General features: G+C 33.5%; 2 protein-coding genes across 2 annotated transcripts; both read right to left on the bottom strand.

The window, feature by feature from the left end:
• Positions 1–8,287: 8,287 nt before the first annotated feature.
• On the bottom strand, positions 8,288–12,036 carry LOC131631780 (uncharacterized). The gene is made up of 3 exons (XM_058902546.1): positions 11,584–12,036; positions 10,402–10,482; positions 8,288–8,919 (listed from the first exon to the last, which is right to left on the bottom strand). Exons 1-3 carry the CDS (start codon positions 11,740–11,742, stop codon positions 8,560–8,562), a joined length of 600 nt encoding a protein of 199 aa, XP_058758529.1. The 5' UTR covers positions 11,743–12,036; the 3' UTR covers positions 8,288–8,559.
• Positions 12,037–22,588: 10,552 nt separating this feature from the next.
• On the bottom strand, positions 22,589–25,021 carry LOC131631797 (uncharacterized). Its single transcript, XM_058902568.1, has 4 exons — positions 24,213–25,021; positions 23,544–24,161; positions 22,994–23,390; positions 22,589–22,837 (listed from the first exon to the last, which is right to left on the bottom strand). Exons 1-4 carry the CDS (start codon positions 25,019–25,021, stop codon positions 22,589–22,591), a joined length of 2,073 nt encoding a protein of 690 aa, XP_058758551.1.
• Positions 25,022–25,706: the final 685 nt, after the last annotated feature.

The following is a 25,706-nucleotide window of genomic DNA, read 5'->3' as shown; positions in this document are numbered from 1 at the left end:
CTACTTAATTAAGGGGGAGTCTGATTATTCCAAATACTTTTATCTGTTTCTTTTACCACCTATCTAAGAGATGTGTTAGCATCATCAAAACAGGGGAGAATATGGAACCTTGTTTTACAGGTTACTTCTAAGTGATATGCCTTCAATAAGGACAATAACTTTTGATGATGAAAACTAATGTCTAATAATGGCAATTAGTCCTTGATGACAATAATTAAAGTCAAACATAAAGCGGTTAAAGATGCAAACCAAATTATTAGGATTTGATGAACTTGACTCTCTGATGATGGCAACCAATGGAACATAACTCAAGTCTCATTTAAGTGAAATCAAACAAGTGTCTACAAGATAGAAACATCTTACAAGACTTGAAGTATGTGAAAGAACAACTTGAACGTATGAATGAATATATTGTTAAAGCATTAAGACGTTCTTGTAAAAGTGCATGACTAATCACACACACACAAAGAAGTTTTAAACTTATGTTTTTCAAGAAAACATTTTCAAAAATACCTTGAAGTCGTGTTAAATGAGTTGGGAGCTGTCATAATAGCTCTAGGCAAAATTTTGTTTGTGTCAATTGATTGACATCTTATCCCAATTGATTAAGGGAGTTTAAAAATGTACCCTATGCGATTAGGACATCATCTTTATAATGGGTAACTACTAGGTATCTTTCCTTACCATTTTTTAACTCAATAATCGATTAATTTTAGTATAACCAATCGATTGGTGCATATCACCAATCAACTGACAAGTCATAAAAGGCCTTTAAAACTATTCTTTTTTTGTGCCAACCTCTAGCCTATAAATATATGTCACTTCCCATATATTTTTGCAATTCAGAAACTTGATTTCATTTCTCACTTCTCACTCTCTAAAAAATATTTTGTTTACTTTCTCTCACTAAAAGTTTAGTCATGGTGCTTTTCAAAAAAGTCATTTTGCGAGTGAGGAAGTTGTAACTCTAGAAGGGTAGTTTCATAAGTTCACCAAGGAAGCTAAGTTCGTGATAAAAGTTGTTTATGTTCAAGATTAGCCCATAAACTTAGCTTTAACCGTGCAAAAATCTCACAGATTCTTAGTTAGCCTGCAATAAAACTATGTTTCGGTTAAAGCTAAGTCCGTGATAAAAGTTGTTTATGTTCAAGATTAGCCCATAATAAAATATCTCAAGTTTTGGATTTTCCCGGTATAAAACCAAAGTTAGGTTTATGATCACAACCTGGTGTTAAAAGCTCTACAAGGTTCAAGATTAGTCTGTGGTAAACTTTTTGTTTCGAAGCTTGAAGACTAACCACCCAAAGTTTCTTGTAAAAAGAATACTAACTACTTCAATCCATCATTTGGAAGGAAGACTTGCTGTTTCACTCTTCATTTTGTTGTTTGGTTGGAATTTAGCCATAAATTTTATTTTCCTTGTATAAGGGGGTTTGAGAGTTCATCCTACTAAAAGCTCTTAAGTTTAGTGGATACTCTCGAGATCGAATCTTGGGGACATGACCAAGTCGTTTTTTATTTAACGTGTATAGTTTTCGATGTTTTATCTCTTCCCTTAACTCTTTATTTTCCAAACTTTATTTTCTCCAATTTTATTTTTCCGCTACTTAATTAAAAAACTTTTCTATAATATTTTCAAACTTTGATTTTGATCCAAAAATTTTTACAAATCCAAGTTTTTTTGAAACACTCAATTCAGCCCCCCCCCCCTCTTGTGTGTGAATTCACATGTCCAACACCCTCACGATCCATCAGTTGTATCAAAGTCGATGGTTACGTTCAACTGTAGGGATTGGTTTCTTGTGTCGAAAGTCTTTCTTACAAGGTGATGGTCAGGTGACATGTTCTGTTGAAGTTCTCGTGGCGTGGTAAATATGTCAACGGGAGTACAAGTGTATATGATGAAAGAACTTCCATTTGAGGGAGATCATATAAAAATGATATAAATATTGAATTTAGGTTTAATTTTTTTTTTATCTTGTTAATTTTGGTGTTTATTTTGGTCCTTTAACTTTAAAAAAATTTAAATTGGTTATTTAACTTTTTAAAACTTATCATGTTTCTAATTAGAGACGAAAAAAACTCAAAAATTATTCATAAAGTCAATTGTTAATTAGACAAAATGATTAACACACTACGTTTTGAAAAATTAAAATAACGATATAAATTTTTTTTAAATTAAAAGATCAAAAGTAATTATGAGATTAAACCTTAATCTTGCATTTATATTTATATTAGCAATAAATAAGTTCACAGGGTGATCAAAACCAAACCAACCCAATAGAAAACCGCAAACCAAACCAAACCAAACCGAAACCGCAAAAAACCGCATTTGGTTCGGATTAGTTTGGGTCATCTTTTAACAAAACCGCATGGTTCGGTTTGGTTTGCGGTTTGTAATTTATAAACCGAACCAAACCGAATCAAACCGCATTATGTTACAACTTAAATTTTACTTAACTCACATCCAACCCAAACTTAAATCTATAATACCTTAACCTTATGATTACGAACAATTTTCTCATCCTTACACATGATTTTAGTCGCGATCTTCTGAAATCTCTAATAGCATTATCGTGTCTTCTTTGCCACATACATCTTCCTTCTTTTTCTATAATCTCTACTCTCTTATATTCTTTCTTTTTCACCTTCTCATTTTTAGGCAAATGTTCCCTATTTCAGTTTCATTTTTATCGCACATCTTCTTCTCTAATCTCTCAACTCTTTTGTTTTTTCTTTTTCACCTTCACTAATCTCTAGTATCTTCTATTTTTTTTTCATTCTAATAATTTTTATATTGTTTTATACTATTATTTTATGTTTATTATTCCACTTTTGTCTAATTTAATTTTTACATATTAAATAGAAAGTTATTGTCAAAATATGACGGATTTTGTTGTTATTTAATAGTGTATGAATGTCTAAATACAAAGTTATGTTATCATCTATATGTATATGAATGGTTCAATAAAATATTTCTAAAAAATCGAACCAACCGCACCGAACCAAACCGCATTAGGTTGGTTTGGTTTGGTTCGGATTTTTTTTAAAAGTCAACCGAACCAAACCAAACCGCACGATTTTTTCTCTTGCGGTTCGGATGATTTTTTTCGTCAAAACCGCCCAAACCGCACCGCGATCACCCTAGTTGTATAAGGAATTATTGATGAATCATATTATCTTTTGCATTTTTAATTGAATCATATCTTAGCAATAATGAGTTAAGTAAATAATAAATTAATAAAATAGTATAATAAAAAGATAGGGACAACTAGCTTAGGATGTGTTTGGATAAGCGGTGGACAAAATTGATTTTAATAGAATTAAGTTTAGTAGAATTGATTCTAACAGAATTGATTCTAACAAAATTGAGTTTAGCAGAATTGATTTATGTTTGAATATATTTATACAAAAAGTGAGTTGAACAATAAATTTAAGTGTCAAAATCACCCAGAATCAATTCTAAAGACAGAAGCTACAAATTCTAGCTTCAAGTAGAATCAAATCTGAAAACAAAATCAACTCTACTTTTATAAAACCAAACACATTAATATCACCCAGAATCAATTCTACATCTCTAGAATTGATTTCGGGTGTTTCAGAAGTGGAACCAAACATATACTTAGGCACTTAAATGAAAGAACGCGAGATTAGTTTTCTTTGGCTGCAAACGTAATATCCAGCGGGTGCAAGCATAAATATTCAGGGAACAAATTGTAAATATCAGTGTAATTATAAAAAGAGAAAAAAATCATATATATTGACAGTGCAAAATATTTTACACTGTCAATCAATAACGATCATGTTAGGTGTCAAGTCACACTGTTATTTCTAAAAAAGTTATTTGACATGACTTATTGATAAATCTCAATTGGATGACAGTGTAAAATTATTTTACACCGTCAGTACACTACCTTTAACCTCTTATTAAAAAATAGAGGGTGCAAGTGTAACTACACCCCTTGACTTGCAAGTGGATCCGCCTCTGCGTATAAGTGGATAAGCTCACGCTTAAGATATTGTTGTGATAGAAGTGTGAGTAAAAAATTTATATTTGTTGAAAAAGTGAAGATTAGATACTTTATAAATAAGAGTACCTATAAACCTAACATCTTAATATTTTGGATAAATATAGTACCACTCTCGCTTGTGTGATTCCTTTGACGTAATGTAACGTAGATGTTCCTCGTATCTCATCAAATATATCATCATCAACAAAGCACCTCTTTTACAAACCAACAAAGAATAGGTGATGGAAGATCACGATATCTTCCGGATAAAATACTTTTTAAGCTTTCACAAAAAATAAAGCTTTTAAAGTGTATGTATTTATACGAAAGCAAGTTCTTTGATAATATTTCGTTCTCCTTTTGCAGCCGTTTGAAATATTTCATTTTATATTATAGTAGTACGGCTAATATTTCATTATAATACTCATACGATTTCTTGGTGATTATATGCATAAAAGTACTTTTGATAAGTATCATTCATGTAAATTTAATATTTTGGGAGAGATATGATTGAGAAATGACCCAAACATTATTCACGTTGAGTTTAATAAGGTTTAGCAAAACATATTTTTTTCAAACTATACAAAGCTTTATTCACTTAATTGTGATTAATATTTTAATATTGTCCGTACCACTCTTTGCTTGTTAATTAGGTTTTGGTAAATACAATGGTTTTCAATCCAAGTCATTTTAATAATAGTATTAATATAGCGTGAAACATGAAAGTTTCAATGTGAAGTTCCTTTTTCTAATGAATTTTGAATCAATGATTATGAAAGCATAATTGAAGCAAAGCAACCCAGTGACATAAATGATTGAGTGATGAAAAAGCTATGGCCTATGGTTATGTCAATTTGCTTTTTCTAATGAATTTTGAATATAAATATTAGGGATCTAGTTATAGTAAATGATTGTGGGGGACCAATCAAATCGTTTAATGCCTCAATCAATTGAAAAGGTGTATATGCATATTGCAAAGCTAAGGATTGAAGGAGTAATAGAAAACCACACTCTAAGACTTTAAGACAATATAATTGTTTGGACTCTTCAACTAGAAAGGTTAGAATAAGTTCAAAAATCTTACAAGGTATAGTCATAATAATGCTAAATTAGGCCAAAACATTTTGGCATGTTACTTGTTTATGACAAAAATGTCACTTTTTAATTCTTATTTTCTTTTGTTTGAAGAGAATAATGAAATTGACATGGACTAATCAAAGTAGTGACAAATGCATTAGTCACTTTGAACTTAAATGATTTGAGATATTAAAAAGATTAGTTTGGCAAAAACAAAATATTGAAGATTTTAAAAGATGTTGTAGTTTTAATTTATTTTAAAAAAAATACATCTTACAATGTAAAATTTTATATCTTACAGTATACACTATATAACACTGATTTTTAAATTTTCAAAAATATTTTATAAATTTTAAATTTTCAAAATTCTCAAATAATTTTAAATAAAGACGCAAACATACAAGATCAAATAAAAAAGATAATAAATAAAATTCTAACCTTTGAACAAACTATAAGATGGTTTGAAATTATGATATTTTGTTGTCAATTTCTTTGAACAATTTTTGTGTGGGTTAGTAATGGATAGAAACAATTTTTGAGGGTTCACACTAAGTGAAACAAAGTCTCAACTACTTACTCTGCTATACAGAAGCATATGCGTAAGATGTGCACAAATAAAGTTGGACAAGCTGAGCCATAACCTCAGCCTCGAGAGCCTAAGGTGCAGGAGGCCAAGATATCCATGAGGCCTGTATGACACATCTGCATTGTGTTTTTACAAGAAACATGTCGTTTATATTTTATTTTCTATTCTAGTTTTATATTGTTTCTAATTTTAATTTTTTTCAATATCATGTTGGGCAACAAAAATGTATAAATAACGTAAAGAAAATCATCACTTTGCAAACTTCAGACACTAAATAGTTTATTGATATCATTCGAGACAGTGGATTAGATGACCTCTCCACCACAAGTTTCAACATATATGTTTATGGATTAGTACAATCTTCTCAAAGATGTGGCACGAGGAGACGAACACCTTCCAACTTCCAGTTAGGGAGATGACAATGATATTTGAGAATGTGTCTTGTGTTCCGCATCTATCCATCAAGGGAGTTCTCTTTGACCATATATTTTTTACCGAATATGAAGAAGTAAATATGATGGTTGAGCTGCTCAGGTCAAATCCAACAGATACCCTTAAAGAAATTGAAAATAATAGATGATCACACATGGTTCAACTTCCTCAAACAAGAGTTTGAGAGACACGTGGTAGTTGAGAGTATCGTAGACGAGGATGGAGGCAATTTAGAATGTTTTAAATGAGCTTTTGAGAATGGAAGCAATATGTGCATGTGTCTTGCCGTATTGTGCTTTTAAGAATGAAGGCAATATGTGCATGTGTCTGCCATATATGGAGGCAAAAATTGGCCTGGTAATTAAACCCGGACGGTTGCTAAAATGAGCTTTTGATCTGGGTCAATTTTTGGGCTAAATCCTATTATTGATGACCAGATCAAATGGGTTGAAACAGGTCAAAATAAAAAAAAATAATTAATCGTTTGGATCTCACGATACCATGATTTAACAATTTTTCTCTACAATCTTAGGAGTTAAAAGCGAGATCCTGGTATACAAAGACCAAGTCTCATGTCAACTTCTTCATCATAAATTTGAATGTATAATTTGATTATATGTTGGAGGAAAATTGCATGTTTCAGATTCTATAGTTCAAAAAATGTCAACCTATTTGGATTCTATTGTGTGATCTAGATGCTACTTATACTTTTTATAGACTAGAATGCTCAAGAACTTATATAAATTGATGTGTTGGCTTCATTGTAGTTCACATTAGGAAAAATGAACTATTTTTACCCATTCTGTCAAAATAAACTCTAATCTATATGCATTCTACTACAACAAAACAAGGGGACTTTTCTATTTCTCTATGATTAATATTGACATTGCACAATCTGATTTGAGGAGCCAGATTGGCCAAATGATTTGTTGTCCTAACTACCCCAATACAAGAAGGTAGGTTAGTGTTGAGTATCATCATTCGTTAAGTGAGGATGATGGACGTGTTCAGTTCACTAACATACAATAAAAACGATAATGATGTGAGAATCAAATTCTCGATATTTGATTGGCATAATACTAAGAGACCAATCTAAGGCAGATGCTACCTTAATCGAATTCATTCATGCTATATGTTCAAGTTTGATTCGTCCCAAGACAATTAATGAAACCACGACGTGTATAGTTGAGCCTGGTGAAAAAATAACTAAGTTTGATTCATCCCAAGACAATTGATGAAATTTCGATGAAAAAATAACTAATTTGTCTTGTCAAATATCTTGTTCGTGTTTAATGTTTTCAATTATTCCCGGTTTATTATTGATGTTTTATTGTTGATGTTTGGTGTGTGACGTGTTGAATTTTATCTCATTTAATGGAGTATTTATGTTCATTGTGTTTGTTTATGGGTTCTAACAATTTCAAAGAATCCTTAGAGTTCCCTAAACAAGTTCTAGATTTTAGAATCTAAAATGTATATTTATCAAAAGAAAAAAAAAAACTAAGATTTCAAGAGTTTTCAAAAGTGAAAAAAGAATTTCACTAGTGTTGACAACAAACCGAAATGAGAAAACAAACTCCCAAGAAGAAAGAAACAAACAATGTAAAAATCAAAACTCGATCAATTTACAATGTTTGTGTCAAAATTTATATTGAAATTCATTTCTCAATTTGTGCATAGCTCACATTGCAGGTAATACACATTTCTGTGTGGAATTTTGTACGCACAAGGAATTTTGGGACCCTAGCCGTATGCATAACAATACACCTAGCTGGAGAGTCCTTAATGAGGCAATTTTACACATGAACACAATTCTAACCTTTAGCTTCAAGTATGCTGAATCTAATATACCTACTCTGCCGTCACTCAAGCACAACAACATAAGCAATTCTAATTCCAAACCATCCCTTCAAACTGCCATTTCCAATTCCTTGCACACCTTTCTTACCTTCTTTCCCTGCCCCTCTTATTAAATACTTTGCCTTACCTTTTTCGGTTTCAAGTATATATTCTTATAATACATCACCATGAAGGAACATTGTTATCCTATAAACAATATGAATTGTGACCTAATGGGACACTCCATTCTTATGATGATAAAAACTACTGAAAAAGTATATAGATTTACATAGGTAACTTCAGATAGAAGCAACCCAATAATCGGCATAGTTGTTTTTGATAAAGAGGTGGTGTGGAGAGAGAACAAAGGGACAAACTGAAATGTTTTTTAACTATCTCAAAAAAAAAAAACTTTACAAAGAACATATTCAAGCTAACCACTAGAATGACATGAGTATATTATTAGATTAGTTGATCTGGTTTCACCTTGCTGCTATTTCTTGTTGGACACGATCAAAACCAGACAAAGACTTCAAATGGTTGTTCACTTCTTTTGCAAGTAATGTCAAAGGATGGTCAAACAAAAGTGCTTGGTACATAAACCAATTGGCAAGACTAGTCTGAATGCATGTCCATGGCAGAATCGTTGGAACTGAATGCAGTGCTTTGCTGGTGAAAAAGGCTGGATTCAGTGTTCTGGTTTCCATTCCCTATGGAGGGTCCGGTGAGGTAGTTCCCTCCGTCACCAACTTGATAATGCTGAAGACTTCGACGAACGGGGCTTGGCAAAGCATTCGGAAACTCAAAACTCTTAGGTTGATTATCACAGTGCTCTGATCCAAGTTCCTGCCCAACAACTGTTTGGCACGAAGAACCGGGTGTTACTGTAAAGCCAGAACTAGCTACTTGTGTTGCTGGTGGTAGTGCAGCTCTAGGCGACACAGATTGCTCCTCTCCAAAATAATCCAGTTCATTCTGCAAGCAGAGAAATAAACTCTTATGCATAAACTTTGAACCAATAAAAACATAAACTAACATGTATTGAAGTGCAAAGGCATCCTAATGCAACCAAATATCTACTATTTTTGCCATATTTTGAACATCTCCGGATCATAATCACTTATTATTTTGGGGGTATTGTCACACCTGCAGATCTTAAAATGATACAAAAAAAAAAGAGCATCTCATTATATTTTCTATCCCATTCCCTCCCAGCTGCCATCTATCTCTACAACTATGTAATATAATAAATATTGATACAGCCACAATAAGAATAATGTCTTTAAAAAAAGCATATTCGCCAATTGAATTTGTGGCGTGAATGGACTGAAAAATTCCGAACACTTATTTCCACAAATTTTTAAATTAGCAATTATATAAGTATGGAATGGATGTAACCTATTTTATAATTCTAGACAACAAAACACAAAACAAAGGCAGGACCGGAGAGGCAATATCCATCAGACAATTCAAAATGGCTTTATCCCACTTGAATTATAAGTGGAATAACGGGTCTGTATGCAGAAAATGAAAGCTGACAAAAGGTTGTGTTAATGATCCTGCCTATGTAAACAAAATTGCAACTGATTAAAAAAGTATTTGGAAGAGCTTGTTTGGGCATATTGAATGACGTAAGCACTTCATTAAGTGTATAGAAGAACTTGAAAAATAGCTTATGATGATACGCTTAAAACGTTTTCAACTTATTTTAATAAGCTTCTTATAATAGTTTACAGAATAAGTTAATATAATGTTTCTCCTTACCCCCTTATCGATTGTAGAAAAAGCTTACACGTATGATATGCATTTATTGAATTAATTAAGAACTTAAATAAGGTGTTTACCGAAACACCCTTATTGAGCAAGCATCAATACAAGTAAATAAATGGTTTATACTTAAAATAGTCAAAATTTCAAGAGAAGATAACAAGACTATGATAATTATAGAGCCATTTTGTTAGGTTTCATTTACGAGATTTCAAAAATTGACAATCTCAACGAAAAGCAGCCCATGATTAAGTCAACAGCCTGCTATTGCAATCAGTTACAATTTGGTATATGAAACTTATGCCCTTTCATTGTCACTAACACCTACTGTTGTAGTCCATCCCACTCCCACGCCCCTCTCTCCCATTCTAAGGTAGCGTTTGGTTGACAAGGTAGAATTGGTTGGAACATAACATATGGGTTATGTTATGTGTTTGACACATTAATAAAAGCAGGACAAAAGTTTAAGAAAATGGTACAATCTGGTTCCATTAAAAAGGCAGAATTAGATAGAACACAATAGTATAGATCATTCCATCTGCACACCAAATGTTGCCAAGTGTGTTGGTTTGATTGTCTTGCCACTTGCAGTTCCCACTTGGCAATTACCAGTCAGCAGAAGCATGTATGAATTGAAATTATAAACGATGATGTATTGTATGCAAAACAGAGAACAGTGATAAAACCAACCTGAATGTAGTTAAGTATATCAAGTGTTGCAACTCTTGATCCACCCTCTTGCTGTCTCCAGATCCACTGATAAAGTTTTTCCTGAAATAAAGAAAACACCGAACATTAACGAAATGCCAACATAATGCTTAAACCTCAAAAAATAAAAGCAAAGACGGTGTCAGATAGACTACTGTATTACACATTTCATATAATTAACTGTCCAAAATCTAAAGAGATTTTAAAGTGCTTCCAGCTATGTTCCAATGACAGCTATATGCTGTGTGAGCTTGATTCACCTCAAGCCAAGACCCCCTAAAAAATAGCTTCCTTAATGGGTTAGCTTTTCATAACACTTATCCCCCCCCCCCCCCCCCCCCCCCCCCCAGTGGCTATTTAATCAATGTCAGCACTCGCTAGTAGTCAGTTTCAGGATCTGTTTAGATTGAATTGTTTGAGTTATCTGTTAGCATAAACAATTGTAAGTCGGTTTGAGAGAGCTTATGAAAACAACTTTTGACATGTCCATAGGCTGTTTTCAGTTCGTGACAATGCTATACAAGTAGCTTATACATGAGCACTTATATGATAAGTGCATATGGCATGAGGGCTTGATTACGAGCCTACTTGGATAAATAACTTATTTGCAGTTTATTACATAAGTGCTTATATGTAAGTTTACACAAGTTATTTTATATATGCTATAAGTTATTTTCATAAGCTATATTGGAAAACTTAAGAAAATAAGTTGAATAAAACTTATGAAAAGGTTTTATCCAAAAAGGACCTGAATCTCAAAAATTCTCCTTGATAGCCTCACAAAACTTACGCAAGTAGATAAACTATGTTTATCCAAAAAGGACCTGAATCTCAAAAATTCATGAGGCATAAGTTGCAGAAAGGAGTTTTTTATGGACATGTAACAGAAGCAAAACCTTAAACTTGAACGTTGTTCAAGTTGAAAACCACCCGTAAAAAATTGATCTTGTTTAGTTTCTGGTACTTAGAGTGAAGCTGAATAGATTAATCATTAATCAATTGATCAACATCAGTGTTTTCTCAGCAATTAAGAAGAAGCATGTTATTAAAGACAAAACACATTGTGCATAGAAAATCAAGGTTTTCACAACAAAAATAGATGAAATAATCAATAACGATAAAAAAAACTCAAAAGAATAATCGATTAACGAATAAGTGATTTACGAGGCTATGTCGTTGACCAGCTTGGAAGGAAAGTTTCTGATGATTAAGCGCATGCATGTGAAGCTGGGAGAGAGAATTGGCAGCGCTACAAAACGAAGCGTACATGGTTCGATCGACTTCATCGAGCGTCGTGGCTATGGATTTTCTCTTCTTGGCCATGGATGGAAAAGGAAAAGGAAGGAAGGAAGAAGAAACGAGGGTTTGGTTTTGGGTTTGGTTTTATTATGGAGGAAGCAATGTTGTTTGTTTGTTATGAGAGGAAAGAAGAGAAAGGTGGTGTGGGAGTGAGGATACATTTAGGGCATGCGTGGTGCACGTGATTAATTTTCGCTCGCGTGGTTCCATTGGATTAGGAAAGGAAGGAAAGTGTTTGTTGGTGTTTCTATGAGGTGTTGTTGTTGTTGTCGTGCGGTGAGAGAAAGAGAGAAGGGGGTCAGGGGGCACTCAGGTGCGGTGTTACGTTTTGACGTTCCTAGCTGTCTTTGCTTTTCTTTAGTTATTACACAGGGCTTGCTATTTGTTGGATCACGATTTTAACAACTTTGTCACCAAAGAAATTACCGGGTCGAGTCGCGGATCGGTACGCTTTCTTTAAGACGTTTCGCGGTACTGCCAAAATTATGCAAAGCAGCTCTTAATAACCACGACGCCTCCAGGATAAAACAGTCCAGTTCTATACGATACGATTACTACTTGCACGGTAGATAATCGGTCTAGAAATACACCCTCAAATGGTACTAGGACCATTTAAATATGGTATGAATACCATCTTAGTATCTGGTATAAAGACCAGTCGTAGTAATTTCTCAAACCAAGAGAAATTTCAATAATTCTCTAAAGAGAATCCAAGAAAAAATTATACTTATAATTTCTCAACTCAAACGAGGAAAAATTAACATTATTCTCTAAAGAGAATTCAAGAAGGTACTCGGAAAATTCAACGAGTAGAAAGAAAGAGGGAGAAGTTGGCGCTTCGACAATTCGAAAGACGCAGAGTTATGAGAGTGAGGAAGGAAAAACTCAAATTAAGTTTTTGGTGTGTTTTGGAATGAAACAAGTGACTTCATTATATAATGAAATAAACTAGCTAAGATTTCTAATCTAAGCAATGTGGGACTAAGAAGTTTTTTCAACTAATATACAATGTGGGACTTCACTTAATGAACTTTTTCAATTCATCTCCCTATATTGGAATATATGCATAATGTTCCAACAATCTCCCACTTGAATTTAAAACAGTGTTTCAGAAATAACGTCAAACGTTTCTAAGATTGTGCATAAGCAGAGGTGTCTACGACTTGAACCTTTGCGTAGCAAGTAGGATTCCGATTCAACAAGAGTGACACAATTGTCTTGAACTCTATCTCAGACATCAAACTCGCACACAACCTTTTCTTAAGGTGTATTCTAATAGCCCGTGCTTTAATGCCCCTGCACGTGTATCCCGGTTTAGTGAAGGCTCTAGGAATTCTGCCTCGAAATTCCATAGGAACCGGCCTCAGTTCCACAATCACATAGGTGAGTCTATCAAGAGTACTCCTGTAGCCTAGGTACTCCCTCATACAAAGTATAGATCTCATTAAGAGTTTCTATTATCTCATCCTCTTATTACTTCAGGATTCATGCTTCTTTTATTTACTCTAGCATGATCAGCTCATATTACTCACAACTTGTTATTACCCATTGAACCTATTTCTTGGGATCTCCAGTCATTTAGGTCGGGTTACCATCATGAGCAACTCATTTCTGTATAGGCATTAGTCCCATCTTTTTTTAGATGTATTATGGACTTTCTCTCTAGCTAATCCTTTCGTCAAAGGATCTGCTAAGTTTTCATCAGTGCGTACATGATCCATTCTTACAGCTCCTTTAGAGATACAATCTCTAAAGGCATTGTGCTTTCTTCTTATTTGACGTCTTTTACCATTATAATAACGGTTCTCAATTTTTGCAATAGCCGCGGTACTATCGCAGTGGATCAACACAACTGACATAAGTTTTTCCCATAAGGGAATCTCAGCTAGCAAGCATCTTAACCAACTTGCTTCTTCACTAGCATTTGCTAATGCGATCATTTCAGACTCCATCGTGGACTGAGCCAGGATAGTATGCTTATTTGATTTCCAAGATACAGCTCCTCCAACTATGTTGAATACATAGCCACTAGTAGCTTCGGAATCACCTGACAAGGTATTCCAATCTGCATCACTGTATCCTTCAAGTACAACAGGAAATTTCTGATAATGTAGACCGAGATATACGGTCCTTTTAAGGTACCTCATGACTTGCTCAATAGCTTGTCAGTGCTTGTTACTCGGTCTACTCGTAAATATGCATAACAATCTTACGACATATACAATGTCGGGTCTAATACAATCAGTGGCATATCTAAGGCTGCCAATGATGCTCGCATATTCAGTTTGTCTCACACTTTCACCAGTGTTCTTAAACAGTTTAACACTTGGTTTATAAGGTGTGCATGCAGGTTTACAATCAAAGTATTTATATTTCTTTAAGATCTTCTACACATAGTGTGATTGATCCTAAGAAATTTCTTGCACGGGTCTCGTGATCTTTATACCAAGAATCTCGTGATCTTTCATATCAAAGTTGTTACTCAACAATGATTTCACATCATTAATGGTCTGAATGTTTGATCCAAATATGAGTAAATAGTCTACATATAGACATATGATAGTGTAAATGCGATTCTCAAGTTTGTAATAAACGCATTTGTCACTTTCATTCACTTTATACCCATTCGATATCATTAAGTTATCAAACTTTTCATGCCATTGTTTAGGAGATTGCTTTAATCCATACAAAGATTTGTCTAACTTACAAACCTTGTTTTTCTTGTTCATGGATCACAAACCCTTCTGGTTGTTCCATATAGATTTCTTCTTCTAAGTCACCGTTTAGAAAAGCAGTTTTAACATCCATTTGGTGTACTATTAAATTATAAATAGCAGCAATTGAAATAAGTACCCTAATGGATGTTATTCTAGTGACAGGAGAGAAGGTATCGAAGAAATCTACATTTTCTCGTTGTCTAAAATCCATGGCTACAACAAGCCTTGTATTTATCAATAGTTCCATCATATTTTAGTTTCTTTTTCAAAACCCATTTACAACCGATTGGTTTGCAACCAGGAACCAAGTCTACTAAGTGCCAGGTCTTGTTAGATTCCAGAGAATCTATCTCATCATTAATAGCTTCTTGCCATGAGTCTACATCCAGAGAAGACAAAGCTTCTTGAAGATTTATTGGATCTTCTTCTACATTATAAGCCGCATAGTCAGGCCCATAATCTTTAGAAACTCTTACTCTTTTACTTCGTCGAAGTTCTATTTCTACATTTTTGTTGCTTTCTGTGCTTCTTATCACAAGAATGTGACTCGATTGAGTGCCCCCACTATTTCTCAATTTGAAGGGAAATTCATATTCATAGAAATCAACATCATTTGATTCTATGATCGCTTTTGCATTTAGGTCATAAAACCTATATGCCTTACTGTTTGTTACATATCTAATGAATACATATTCATATGCTCTATTAGCGAGTTTAACTCGTTTCGGATCCGGATTTCTGACATAAGCCAGACATCCCCAAGTTCTCAAATAAGACAAGATTGGTTGTCTTTTCTTTAATATATCATAAGGAGATATATTACTCTTTGACTTGGGAACTCTATTCAGGACATAACAAACAGTCAATAAAATTTCCCCCCACTAGTGAGGTGCAGCACCAAAATTCATCATAATTGCAACAAAAAATTCAATAAGAGTTCTATTCTTTGTTTCTGCTTTACCATTTATTTCAGGGGAATATGGAGCAGTCGTTTCATGTACAATTCAATGTTGTTTATAAAAATTATTAAATAAACTAGAATCATACATATTATCTATCACTACAAATTCTTACTAAATCATTTTCAAATTCTTTACAAAGTTTTTGAACTTATCAATTTCATTCACAAAAATATCATTCTTTATGATGATGGTGTACAAATCTACCCCAATAAATTGACTAAATATTTCCTTATTTATAAGAAGAAGAGAAAACATAAACATGATTCTTTATAATATCAGAAGTATACATGACATTCTTCAAGATTAAAGTCTTTTCATAGGTGGACCATGTTCCACTTCTCCAATATCGACAACATTAGTGGTGTGGGCATCTCCCAACAACACTTTCTTATCTTTAGTATTCGTGTATGTTTTAAACATAACACGATCATAACAACCACGACGAGAGACGCCTGTGTTTATCCACCAACCATCAAATCTATCAACCATGTTGATTTCAATGATCATATGAATAAATTTTCCATTAGCCAGGTTAACTCGTGCATTACGGGCCACACCAAGTTCAAGCATTACATGCTACATCTCTTAGCCATATGACTTAGTTTTCCACAGTTGAAACAAAAGCAAAACCACGTCATTTCTTTGAGGTGGTGGTTGTTGTCTAGTTGGAGCAATTGGGGCCATAGAAGGGTTCCCATTCTTAATTCGGTTCACAATATTGCAGTTCTAATTCTATAATGATTTGCCATATGGCTTTAGAACCATACCGAATTTATTTTTGTTGTTTAAAGCAACCAAGACTTTTCTATTTAATCATGTCTCTGATATTCTTCTTTAATGAGAATAATCAGTCTCTAAATAAAATATTATTTTATTTTCTAACAAGGCATAATTCATAAAAACTTTCAAACTAGGGGCAGTTTGTCAATAATAAAAGAAATTCAAATTGCTTATAAATACATACCTTCAGTGATGATCTTATGAGCAATATTTTGAAGTTCGTGACTTTGAGTTTCTATGGACCTTTCAACTACCATCTGACACTTCACGTAGCTGCTAAAATCATTCTTCTGTTCTCCAGCTTCTTCAATGTCATACTTGTTTTTCAGAGTCTCTTAAACATATTTTGAAGTATCACAATTACTGTAATAGTCATACAGATCATTTGTGATTCTATTCAGAATGTTATAATCATTCTTTCTATAAGGTGATTTCATTCCTAAGCTGTAAATTGTTCGCTTTAATCTGTGCAGCAGATTCAGCTTCAACACTATTATGTGTTCCTTTTGATCCTCAAATTTCTTACCGTTAGTATGTTCGGTTGATCCAAAGGGAGCAACAAAATGTCCTCGGTCAAAATGTTAGCTATTTTTTTTTCAACATTAAGAAGAAAATCATCATTTGTTGCCAACATTTGAAGTGACATCTCTCAAACATGACGGTTTGTCAAAGAAAGTATCCGCAGAAGTACCAATAATTTCTTCAGTAGCCATGGCAATTCGAAACGTCTTAAAATTGTTGGATCACGATTTTAACAACTTTGCCACCAAAGAAATTACCGGGTCGAGTCGCGGATCGGTACGCTTTCTTTAAGACGTTTCGCGGTACTGCCCAAATTATGCAAAGCAGCTCTTAATAACCACGACGCCTCCAGGATAAAACAGCCCAGTTCTATACTATACGATTACTACTTGCACGGTAGATAATCGGTCTAGAAATACACCCTCAAATGGTACTAGGACCATTCAAATATGGTATGAATACCATCTTAGTATCTGGTATAAAGACCAGTCGTAGTAATTTCTCAAACCAAGAGAAATTTCAATAATTCTCTAAAGAGAATCCAAGAAAAAATTATACTTATAATTTCTCAACTCAAACGAGGAGAAATTAACATTATTCTCTAAAGAGAATTCAAGAAGGTACTCGGAAAATTCAACGAGTAGAAAGAAAGAGGGAGAAGTTGGCGCTTCGACAATTCGAAAGACGCGGAGTTATGAGAGTGAGGAAGGAAAAACTCAAATTAAGTTTTTGGTGTGTTTTGGAATGAAACAAGTGACTTCTTTATATAATGAAATAAACTAGCTAAGATTTCTAATCTAAGCAATGTGGGACTAAGAAGTTTTTTCAACTAATATACAATGTGGGACTTCACTTAATGAACTTTTTCAATTCATCTCCCTATATTGGAATATATGCATAATGTTCCAACACTATTTGCACCCTACCATTTTGTATACAAATTTATATATTTCTTTGTCCAGTTATCATTTCCTTCTTAGTTTATTTTCAATACTCCCCATTATTTTCAATGCTACTCCATGATTTATTCACACACCTAAGAAATTTTTTGAAATGATCGTCAGATTTTGTTTGAGAGTTTTGAAGACAAAGAGAAAAGACGTTTTTGAAATAAAAAAAAGAGAATGATTGAATGAAAAAATAGAAGGTGATAAATGTGAAGAGTTTTGGAGAATTTATTTTTATTCAAAAATCAAAATTCTTTGATTTGAGGAACTAAAAAATTTTATTAGAAAAAGGGTTTTTGAAGTTTTTTAAAGATGTAGACAAATTGTTTAGATATAATTTATGTTGTTATAGTATTTAAAAATTTAAAAGTTTAATATATGGCAACTTCTTCTTACAATAATCTTTTAATGGAACTGCTAGAGAGGATGCATGGTTCCAGACACCAGTTTCTCACCCTAAAGTTTCATGTGAATGATACAAAGGCTCATATTCCAATGACTCAAGAAAGCCCTAAAAGCTAGGAGGATATAAAAGGACCACCTTGGAGTCGTTCCCAACCATGGGTCAGTTCCCCTACCCTCCTCCGGATGAAAACTCAATTCGGGATAGATGTGTGGCCAACCCACCGCGGCCTCTATAATGGCTTGTTGCCAGAGGGGTTGAGCGTTATTGCATGTGGGAAATTGATTATTGTAGTCAAGCGTGCGAAGCGTCACCGACAACACCCCTGATCTTCTTTGTATGTGATTTGTGTTGTGGAAACTTGATTGATATGGTCGGGTGTGTAAAGCGTCTCTGGCAACACCCTTGACTTTTGATGTATTGGGCCTCGATATCATCGGTCGTACCACAGACTTGTCGTCACTACGCACAATCACAAAGAAACAGATATTTCAGAAAATACCATATGTCATTTATAGTTGAAAGATATTCCTATAAATAAGGAAAATGGTTATACTACCATAACATGTAAAATAAATGAGAAAAAGGGACACATAACCAGATAGGCTAGTCGTCGCTTATTTCTTATGCTCGCTCTTGTTGGTCTAGCCACTTCTTGGAGGATTATTAAGATGACTGGTGAGGGAAGCTACATTGATCTTCATGGTCACGCCTTCCCCTGATCTTTATAGATAACTTGATAAATTCTTTTTGTTCCCTCGAGGTTGGCAGTGATAGTGGTTGGCGCCCTCTGTAGGTTGCAATACTTGAGTTTGAGATGCACCGGTGAGGCGATGATGTATAGTGTGGCTGCAAAAGGTCTTCCCAAGATACAGTTAAGGCTCCTGCAAATAACAATGAGGATTTATGAATTGATTGCCCGAATGTCCTTCTCATCGCCTACGAAGACCATCACTCCACATATCCTCAATGACGGGTGGTTGTTTCGTTGAACGCCTAAATGTTAGAGCCTTCATACGGCCATAAACTGCCTCTATCAAGGCCCATCTTCTCAAACTACTCTTAGTACATAATATCATAGGAGTTTTCGCCATCGATGAGGATTCGGGAGACGTCAAACTGTGACACCCTAGTTTTAGTAAATTATTTTATTTAATTTATTTCAATTTAATTATAATTTTTATGTATTTTATTTAATTATTATGCGGTGATAATTAAATTAATTAGGGTGGTAGGGGTGTGTGACCTTGAGAGGAGAGTGTAAAGAGTAATTAGAAGTTGGCAAATTTTATTTAGAATTATTATTAATTAAAATAATAATAGTTTATTGTGATTTATTTAATTAAAATGGAAAATAGAGGAATTGGGCCAAATGTGAGAATTATGGGAAATTATGAGGATGGATGAGTAAGAAGTATGTAAGTTTGGCTAAGTGTGTAATTTTGAGAAGATTTACCCTAAATATAAAATTAGGAGATAAACCTAGATTTCGGAGAATTATTTAAGTACGTAAAACATTTAGTTTAGAGAGTAGAAAGGCAAAGGCTAAGAGTAGAATGTTGAAGGGAGAATTCATCAACACCAATTCCAATTTAGATTTCTTGCTAGGTATCAAGGTAAGGGGTGAGAACAACCTTAATAAGGGTATATGCATGAGGGGTAAGGTAGATGAGTCTTTAACCTCCAATAGGGTATTTTGCATTGATTAATTTTGAGTTTTTATGTTGTTATAATGTTGTTAGCCAAATTGATGATGAATTTTTGTACATGATTATGTGCGGTATTAGTGTTTTTGAAATTGTTGATGTTTTCCTCCATTGATTGACTTTTGAAAGTTTTAGGGGTTTTGTAAAATCATGAGAAATAATGATTAATTTGTTAAGTTGGTGAAAAAAGATATAATAACAGTAGGTAATTTACCTATAATAATAGATTTTTGAAATAAGCTATTTGAACATGTTAGAAAATGTCCGAGATAGGTCTAAGTTGAAAAAATGAGCTTGGAAGGGAAATTCCAGTGAAAAACAAGCAGAGAAACGCTATAGACAAATTTGATTCGAATCATAGATTTTACACTATGATTTTGATTCAAATCACGACCTTCTGGGAGCCCCTGCCCAATTTGATTTGAATCACAATTCACACTTTATTCGAATCAAAAAGGCAAATTTTGTTCAAATACTGTTTTGATCATAACTTTTGATCTGTAAATTCAAATGAGTTGTCGTTCAAAGTGTTGCAAGACTAACGTGAATTACCATCAAATGGAATTATTCTCATGGGCTGAATGTGTTTTCATAACATGAGTAATTGATGAGAATTACATGTATTGTTGATATTGTGTTGGCGATGATGTTATAACAAGTATGTTTGTAAATTGTGAATATGATTTGATGTATTGAGCATATTGAGTATGAATGTTGTATTGTTGTGTGTATGAGACAATAGTTCATTGAGAATAGCTATTAAAATGTTTGATTTTCATTGATTTCGTGTTGTTTTGTGCATATGTGGTGATTGTGTGATAATTCGGAGATTGGATTATGAGAGTTGTCTGTGCATTATGTTAGGATCGGAGAGGGGTCTTAACACATTGGTATTAATATGAATGATTTATGCATCATTTAATTTATGTCAAGAGGTATGTTCACTAGTTCAAAGAGGAGATTAGTGGCTTGTCCCAAGCCCAGAGAGGGGGCTTGGAGCTCATAGAGGCGGCTCATGGATTCAAAGAGGGGACCCAGTTTCTGAGAGAATCAAATGTTGAATTGGTACCTCATGCATATGCATCAAGTTGCATAGTTGAGTCGCATTACATAAATGAGTTGTATGCTTGATATATGTTTTGTGCGTGATCATTGAGTTCGGGTGAGAATATATTGTGCAAATGCCGTATGCAATTATCTGTAGAATATGTATGTGCTGACACTCCACATTGCAGTATGTACCGTTTACTTTATTAATGTGATTTCTCACTCCGTCGTTGTTGTTATTTTTGTGGTCTGTGCTTCTCTTTGGAGGATGGCGCAAGGTTGTTTTTCTACGATTTTTTTCATTTTGGCATTGTTAGAATTATGTTGCTTTGATGTGTAAAATAAAGCATCACCAACATCGTTTTCCACATTGCCTTATTTGTAACGGAATGTTGACGTTAGAGACGAAAACCAAAAAATCTCAATATTTAAGGAGTATTTAAAAAAAAAAAAAAGAAGATACAAGGTCAAAAATCAAAATTTTGCCAACTTATAGGAATAAATTACCTATTTAAGCCCTAATTTAAACGGACCAGTAAATTGTTAAAGCCAAATAATATTATAAGGACCATGATACATTAGTTCTTATGAAATGACTCAATTACTCTTATATGGTAAAAAGTCCATTTTACCCTTTATCCATCTAATTCTAATAATTTATAAAATAACTGGAACTTCATTTGGGTGATTAGGTTGGAATGTTACAATCTTCCCTCATTAAAAGAATTTTGTCCCTAGAATTTTTGTTTCAAGTTTTCGTAAAACTCTCCTGCGCATTGCTGCCATCCTTGTACATATATTTCATCAGTCCTGAACTCTTAGTTTCGCTTCAGAACTTTATGATTACCTTAGTGTAATTATCAATGGTCACAAGGTTCTTTGATGACTTGTTTAGTGGAAAATATGGCATTCATTGATGTTGCTCCATGAAACCCTAAGTTTTTCCTCCTTTTGTGGCTAACCTTAGTTGTAGCTTTCTATGTGTTATACGTTGTAATCTGTTATAACTTTCAAAATCTCCTTTTAAATATGTGTTGTTTGCCTTCCACTTGATGGTGTTACATTCTTAACATGCAGTATTCTTCTTGTGGAGTTCCTCCCGATATTTTTCTTGTGGCACTGCAGCCTCCAGATAATACACGATTTGTTGATTTACATCCTTCACGCATGTTATGTTTTCTCCCTAAAATCGTTTTTGGCTCATTCTCCATTGGATGAACGGATTTCCATGTCTATCTTCACACATGAGAGGCTTATTACACTAACTCGCTCAAGCCCACATTGCTTGGAATAAGCTTTTCCATCCTCAAAGCAAACTTTCTTTCTTGTTGGGTCAATAAACGGTAGTTTGACTCATTACTTTGCTATCCAGTGAAGAGATATTTCATAAGTTAAGTCAAAATATTGAGGACTTACTTAAGTTCATTTGATCATGTTAGACCATCCTATAGGAATCTAACTAGTATCCTACTAACATCCATGTGCCTAATTGTAAGGTTTAAGGCATTTTCTAGTCGTCTGACTTAGTCCTCGCACCTTTAAGAAATACCACTCTTAATTACTCTACCACTCCCTTTAGATTATGCTATTCACAACATATTAAGAATTCCACGTTAGTAATCTACTTGATATCAGTGGCGGAGCCAGATAAATTTTTTTGGGATGACCGCTAACGTAAAATAAAGATTATAAATAAAATGTAAATAGAATTATAAATAAAACATTTAAGTTAAAATATATTTAAAGTTAATTATCAAAAAAATAAATTACATGACTTAATAGTACCTTAAAATAATGATCTACGAGTTCCGAGTGACTTGAAATCATCAATAATAGACTCAGAACTAATGCTTGCACTAATCTCCCTTTCAATATATATTGTCATGCTATCTCCTAGAAACCCATCATCCATCTTGTTTCTCAACTTGGTCTTAATAATTTTCATTGCTGAAAAAGACCTCTCAGTTGTGGCCGTAGAAATGGGAAGAGTCATGATAAGACGAAGTAGTCTATCAATCAAGAAGTAAGTTTCAGCCTGTCCAGATGCAACCAAACATGAACATAATTCTTGAATAGTTGATAAATTATTCAAGTTTGATGCTTGACGAGCAAGATAAAGAAAATGTTGGAGTTGAAATTGCAAATTATTCTTCTATTGATCACTAAAATCCATAGGATAATATTTTTCAACCAAAGAACAAATAATATCAATGTTAAAAGCTTTATATCCATCCTTAGGAGACAAAGCACAAGAAAGGATTAACAAATCCATTGCTTGCTCACTAAATCTGTCATTCAACTCTTGTAACTGTTTGTCAATGGTAGTGAAAAACATTTCAACTTTAAAGTAATGTTGAATTGTGACTTGATTCTCTTCAAGACGGGAGCATCCAAATCTTGTTGTTGAATGAACATCATTAAGATCATGAATCTCAATACCATGTTTTTCACAAAAAGATCTCACTTTAGTAAACAATATATCCCAACCATTTTCTCTGAAGTCTTGAATAAAACTCTTTGTTGAACGAACGAAGTGCATAGCATTACTACATCTTGATTTTGTTTTTGTAAGGCTTGACAAAGCATATCTGTTATCCCCATAATTTCTTTCATCAAGTGCAAAATAAATATAAAATCGAATGCCTTCAAGTAATTATAACAACTATCAGCATCCCCACGTGTAGCATAACTTCCTCTTTCATTTGCAATTTTTGTTTAAAACTAAATAAGTTGCTTCATACATGTTTATCAAGCTACAAATAGAATTGTAATGCGATCCCCAACGAGTATCTCTTGCTTGTTTCAAAGTACCAACTTGATTTACCCCTTTACCACTTACAATCTCATCAATCTCTAACAAATATGAAATTTCTTCTAATTGGGCAGTTTGTAACTCATCATGACGCTTTGTAGAGGAACAAACAACATTGACAACAAAAATTAACTTATCAAAGAATTGATTAATTGTTTTTACCTCTCTTGATGATGTAACCAACGCAAGTTGCAATCGATGAGCAAAATAATGAACATAGTATGCATAAGGATAATCCTTCATAAAGAGTGCTTGTAAACCATTCCATTCTCCTCTCATGTTGCTAGCACCATCATACCCTTGGCCGCGGATGTTAGAAACATCAAGGTTATGTCGAGAAAGTATATCGCATATTGCTTCCTTAAGAGTTAAAGATGTGGTGTCTTTAACATGTGCCACATCAAAAAATCTCTCTTGTATTAAACCAACTTTATCAACAAATCTTAATACAAGAGCCATTTGTTCCTTTTTTGACTCGTCACGAGCTTCATCGACAACGATACAAAATTTGGAATCACCAATTTCCTCACGAATATGCTTTTTCACTCTACTAGAAAGAATTTGCAAGAGCTCTTTTTGAATTTAATGTGAAGTATACTTGCAATTTTGTGGAGCATTTTTCAACACAATTTTTGCAATTTCATCATTGTAAGATGCTAAAAGTTTTAACAACTCAAGAAAGTTTCTTTGATTTTTTGAATTGTTAGTTTCATCGTGACCCCTAAAAGCACAAGCTTGAAGCGTTAACCAACGAACAGTGTCAATTGAAGTCTTGAGACATAGCCGATTATTCATTCTTTGATTCAAACTTTGCACTTGAATAACATTTCGAATATGACCATCTTGATTCAACAAGTCTTGACAAGCTTTCATTGCATTGTTGTGTGGTGAGCAAGGATCCTTCCCTATGTGTTTAAGAAAGGAACAATGTTTTCCATTCCTAACTTTCTTCCAAGTTCTAAAACCCGTAGAAATGAAGACATGTGATCCGGGACGCCCACTTGGTTTTTTGCTAAATAGGTAACATGGTAAGCAATATGCAGCATCTTCGGATGGTGAATATTCTAACCATGAGGAAAATATGCTAAACCAATTGTGTTGAAACCTTCTTGGATGATCATCGCTACCGGACAAAGGATAGCTTTCTAAATGAATTTGATATGGACCCCATTTTAGATAAGCTCTTTGTATTGCATCCACTTGATTTAGTGGATATTGCCAAATCGGAGTACGCTTTCCAGGATCGCGTTCCAAGGAATTTTCAAAACCATGATACTCTTCGATTATTGGATTCTCAAAACCACGATGCTCTTCAATTGTCAGAATTATAATTTCTTCATCTCTGTCTTCTCTTTCAATTTCACATGCTTTCCTCTTAAAAAAAGAATCAATTTTTCTATTATTCATCTTTAATTTTCCTATAATATCAATCCAAAAATCAATTTAGAGAACATATATAAATTAAAAGAGAAAAAAATTATAAACTAAATGAAATCAATTGTAGTTTACTTGATAGAAAATTACAATTCTAAGAAATGCATGGATAGAAGACATGAAATATGCTTACTCCAGAAAGCATGTTTATGCATACAATTATGGTTCACTAACAATTATTTCTAACTCTTAAAATGAACAAAACTAGAAGCTTCTCTACAAGTGTGATAAATATGAAAAGATAAAAACAACTACAAAAGGAAGTAGCACATTCATTTAAATCATACTTATATCCATAATAGATACAAATCAAGGAGAAAAAATCGAATTGAGATTTGAGACAGCAATTTTATAGTAAATATTAATGTTCCAGTATGTTCATTAGTTTCACAAACAAGACAACTATATTTTGAATACCAAGCACAACTAAAGCAAATACTAATTTGGTGGTTTATAAACACAGAGATTAAATACTAAAGCAAATACTCAATATAAACCAAATTTGATGGTTTACTCTCTTAAAATTGCATAGAAATCCTACAATACTAAAGCAAATACTCAGAATCCTAAAACTCAAAATCCACACACAATCTCCAAATTAATCTACTCAAACACTTCTATACACAACACAAAATTCAAATATATATTTTCTCCTCAA

This window comes from Vicia villosa, unplaced genomic scaffold, assembly GCF_029867415.1.
Source record: "Vicia villosa cultivar HV-30 ecotype Madison, WI unplaced genomic scaffold, Vvil1.0 ctg.000863F_1_1, whole genome shotgun sequence".
NCBI classification, from domain to species: Eukaryota; Viridiplantae; Streptophyta; class Magnoliopsida; order Fabales; family Fabaceae; genus Vicia; species Vicia villosa.
The sequence above is the reverse complement of the archived record's forward strand: the minus strand, read 5'-3'. Positions and strand labels throughout refer to the sequence as shown.

Excerpts from the sequence above, each read along its gene's own strand:
- LOC131631780 (XM_058902546.1), bottom strand. The coding sequence starts at position 11,742 with ATGGCCAAGAAGAGAAAATCCATAGCCACGACGCTCGATGAAGTCGAT. Across the intron at positions 10,483-11,583 it reads CTGGTCAACGACATAGCCTC|GAAAAACTTTATCAGTGGAT; the intron begins GTAAATCACTTA and ends TCTTTATTTCAG. Across the intron at positions 8,920-10,401 it reads ATATACTTAACTACATTCAG|AATGAACTGGATTATTTTGG; the intron begins GTTGGTTTTATC and ends CTCTGCTTGCAG.
- LOC131631797 (XM_058902568.1), bottom strand. The coding sequence starts at position 25,021 with ATGAATAATAGAAAAATTGATTCTTTTTTTAAGAGGAAAGCATGTGAA. Across the intron at positions 24,162-24,212 it reads AATGCTCCACAAAATTGCAA|AGTGAAAAAGCATATTCGTG; the intron begins GTATACTTCACA and ends TCTTTCTAGTAG. Across the intron at positions 22,838-22,993 it reads TTGATATTATTTGTTCTTTG|GCTGAAACTTACTTCTTGAT; the intron begins GTTGAAAAATAT and ends GCATCTGGACAG.